This window comes from Lolium perenne, chromosome 6, assembly GCF_019359855.2.
Source record: "Lolium perenne isolate Kyuss_39 chromosome 6, Kyuss_2.0, whole genome shotgun sequence".
In the NCBI taxonomy this organism is placed as follows: Eukaryota; Viridiplantae; Streptophyta; class Magnoliopsida; order Poales; family Poaceae; genus Lolium; species Lolium perenne.
Window position 1 is genome coordinate 196023090 of NC_067249.2, and position 3960 is coordinate 196027049.

The 3960-nt window shown below is 38.3% G+C and overlaps 1 protein-coding gene across 1 annotated transcript; it reads right to left on the reverse strand.

Annotated features, from left to right (window-relative positions):
• Nucleotides 1-1541: 1541 nt before the first annotated feature.
• Nucleotides 1542-2528, reverse strand: LOC127310126 (uncharacterized). The gene has a single exon (XM_051340826.1). It carries the CDS (start codon nt 2526-2528, stop codon nt 1542-1544), a length of 987 nt encoding a protein of 328 aa, XP_051196786.1.
• Between the last annotated feature and the right edge of the window lie 1432 nt (nt 2529-3960).

Below are 3960 nucleotides of genomic sequence, written 5' to 3' on the forward strand. Positions count from 1 at the left end.
AAGTTAATTTAGGATAGGTCCAAGTTTATCGCACTCTTGAAACCCTTAATTCTATCTGGTGCCGAGAGAGAAACTTGTTCCCCCTTATGGGTGTAGTTTTATAAATAAGCGCGAAATTTCCCCAGATTTTCTATGCATGAATGCAATGCACACATCTGTTTCCTCTTTTTTTGTAACCCCAATACCTGGGATATTACAGTCTCTACCCCTTAAACTAAACTTCGTCCTCGAAGTTTGATCTCTCTCACGTTTCCGGAGTGTGGAACTGACTTGTGCAGACTATATCTTTTCTCGAACTCCGTATTGATCTTGTTGGATATACTGAATATATCCCTTGTCCAGATTCTTCCTGGAATCCATTAGGGTTGGTCTCTGAACCATGGTTCTTACTTTGATTCATTGATTTCTTCCAACTTTATAAGCTTGTTTCCTTTCTCATTGAAGATTCAATGATTGAGACTTCTTCTGATGCTGCTAGTCTTAACTAAAGACTAGTTTGATAACATACTCCTATTTGGTAAATAGGTCTTTGCTTTCCCTTACTACCAGAACTGCAATAATGGTACATTGTAAGGTACTTACCATAGATATGGTCTTGACAGTTTATTTCCCTAAAAATGGTTTAGACTCACTTAGTCTATCCAATCATGGATTATGATTGGTACCTAAAACTATTTTGGGTTCTTTAGGTTCCATGAAAGGAATCTTTCAAATGGACTTTAGTTTTGGTATAGTCAATATCCTTCGGTCTTTGGCCTTCTCGAGCTGTATTTGGTCTACGGTATTTTCTTCTTCCAACGTCATTAGCATTAGTTGACTTGAGTTTAAGTACTTCTGAGTAAATATTACTCACTTTCTCAAGTTACAGTCCACTTCTTACTTCCTCGAGGTATAAACCTCGGCTTCTGGTCTGACATCCTTCTGAAAGTAGTGTTCGATAATCTTATAAAAATAAGATCGAACTTTCTCTCAGTTCAGACCTTCATCAACTATCTTGCTCAAAGTATTGATTCATATTGGATCCACTGATCCCTCGCTCTCCCCCTTAGGGATTTCCTAATGGTTGCTAAGTTCATCTTCCCCAACCAACTAGCTCCTTGGTTAGGCTATATGTCTTTTCCTTGGCTTTCTATTGTACTTTTCTAGGGTATCCTATTTGGATTGGTGGTGTACCCACATAGCTGTGAATACCAGTACAATATGTTAGTTGGTTATGCAACTATGGTTATTCCAACTTTACACATGACAAGTGTGTTGCCCATGAAAGCTTGAGCAATTTAAAGATATTATTCTGCAACTAATATTGTGCTAACTGAAGAAGCTGTGTTCAACATACTGATTGGGTCAGAACAAGTATGGTCAAAGTCCTATGCATCCGTCCTTGTGCTCCATCCACTTCCTTGTTCGAACTTCTTAGATGATGAGCTCCCCCGATGGTTTGAAAATTGGTTCATTGCTTCATTTGATCTTCGTACCCGATATGGATCCGGGCATTCTGATTTCATATGACCTAGTTGTCCACATCCAAAACAGGTAATATCCTATTGCGGGCAATCCTTGGCATAGTGACCTTTTCTTGCACAGTTATGGCATCGAACTTGACTATAAAATGGTGTGATTGTCTCATCTCTAGTTTGGAAATTCATCTCTGACTGAGTTTGTTGTATCTGAATTGGTTGTGGTTCCAACCTTGCCTTCCGTTTTCTTTCATTCTGCACTTCTTCATAATCATTCTCCAAAGTAAGTGCAGTATCCACTAGCTCGTGGAACCTTGTGCATTTGGTTAGATTCAACTGCATTTTCAGGAATGGATTCATCCCTTTTAAGAACTTTTTTATCCTTTTCTCCTCTGTGTTTACATCCTCTGCTGCATAACGTGATAAACGATCAAACTCTACTAGATATTTCCATACCGACAAGTCATTCTGCTTCAAGGTCTCGAACTCTCTTCTCTTTAGTTCCATGATACTTTCAGGAACCTGGGCTTCTCGGAACTTCTTCTTAAACTCATCCCACGTGAAAACATGTCCCGAAGGTTGAATTAGAATCATGTTATCCCACCATAACGCTGCTAGTCCTGATAGTAGATAGGTGGCATATCTAACCTTCTCTTCATCATTACACCGAACTGTATTTAATTTCCGCTCAGTGTCCCTCAACCAATCATCCGCATCCATAGGTTCTGGTGCGGTAGCAAAAGTCAGTGGATTGGTTTGTAGGAATTCCGTAAGACTCACTCCTTTTGGCCCTCCATTTCTGATACCTCCATTATTCTCACGTATCAAACGACTGAAAAACTCATTTTGTTGTGCTAAGTTTGCTGCTCTATCCTCAGGCATCCTTTCCATGTGCTCAAAGAATTCTTGCCCAAGCAGGACAGGGGTTGATGTTGACGATTTAGTGGCGGAGATTGCCTCTTCCATCCGCTTAGCTTCTCTTTCCTGACCTTCTTTTTCCTCCCTCTCTTCATGAGTCGTTACTATTTCCTCAGTTGGTTGGTAACTCGTCTCTCCCTCACGCGATCCCATTTCCCCTCTAGACCTGTAACATCAAGAAAGAACCCAATGATGCAACATGCATTTGCACACCAAGGTCAAACTTCATGCACAGATCTAGTCAATCAATGAAAATCCAATAAAATCCAAGAAGATTCAGCTTTGTGCTCATAATACACATCATTATATGCCTGAATGTAGTAGTTGGGTAAGACATCCCTAAACATCAGGCTGATATGTGTAGTATATAACACCACATAATACAGGTTTAGATCGTGATACTTAGCACAAATATGGGGATTTCTACTATTTGTCTCAACATTTACCTTAATTGCACATTTGCAATGAGATAAACTTGAAACAAAGTGGTCTAGAATAGTTGTGGTTGACCTAAAGTTCTTTGGAAGTATTAACTTAGCTTCCATTTTGTTGAGGACTACTGCACATGATATGTCTAAGTTCTAACATGGCTAATCTAAATACATAACTATTGGAATATAGCTCCGATACTTTCAAGTGTTTATACCATAAACCTATGGTCATGATGTGCTTGGCACACTTCCCATGGTTTTGGGAACACAACTCTTGCACTATTGGTGAACACCTGACTTATTATTGTACTCCTCCTAAGTATTTATGAGGTTCTAGTCCATCACATAATGATTCTCAGGTGAATCATATATGATTACTATCTATACCATATAAGTAGACATATTTGTATTCCTATCACTCTTCCTTATTTCCCATGATTGACTCATCATGGTCTATACTACCTCATATGACTCCTAGTTATTACTTACTATCAATTGTTTCACATGTCTAGATAATTTTACTTACTCATTACTTATCTTGGTCTACATCTTCTATTAGGATATCTTAATTATCTTTATCACTTGATATTACTCCTATTATAGGTCTGGATAATTCTTACTTAACCATAACATGTGTTGGTACACATCTTCCAATAGGATAGCTTCCTTTTGGTTGTATCCTCTCTTTGGACTACCATGTATTGTATACCAACTATGATCTACTCATCTATTGTTTTAAGGACTTAATGGTGTACTATATGTTTGGGATTAGTTAACTAACTTTACTTAGTAAAGATAGTTAAGAAAGGTTGACTTAAGTGTGTCAGGATTATTCTCAAGTGAATATCCATCTCAAGTCATAAGAAGATTTGGTTCAACTAAGGCAAATTCCTATAGACACTACCAATCCTATAGGTCTCATTTAAAGGGTTTTAATCCTAAGGTCAAAGCATTTGCTCTGATACCAACTGTGGTGACCCGACATACCACTGCATGGTGTAGTATGCAAGTCTGATATAACACCAATGAAACACCGTTCCACTAGTGTTATATCGCTCAGAGTGGTACAACAGAAACATATGCGGGTCCAAGGCATGTCTATAGAATTACAACATTGACTCTGTTACATAAGATTATCACAGCCTCCTATTTTA

What these genes read in the sequence shown, in the direction of transcription:
- LOC127310126 (XM_051340826.1), bottom strand. Translation starts at nt 2,528, where the DNA reads ATGGGATCGCGTGAGGGAGAGACGAGTTACCAACCAACTGAGGAAATA.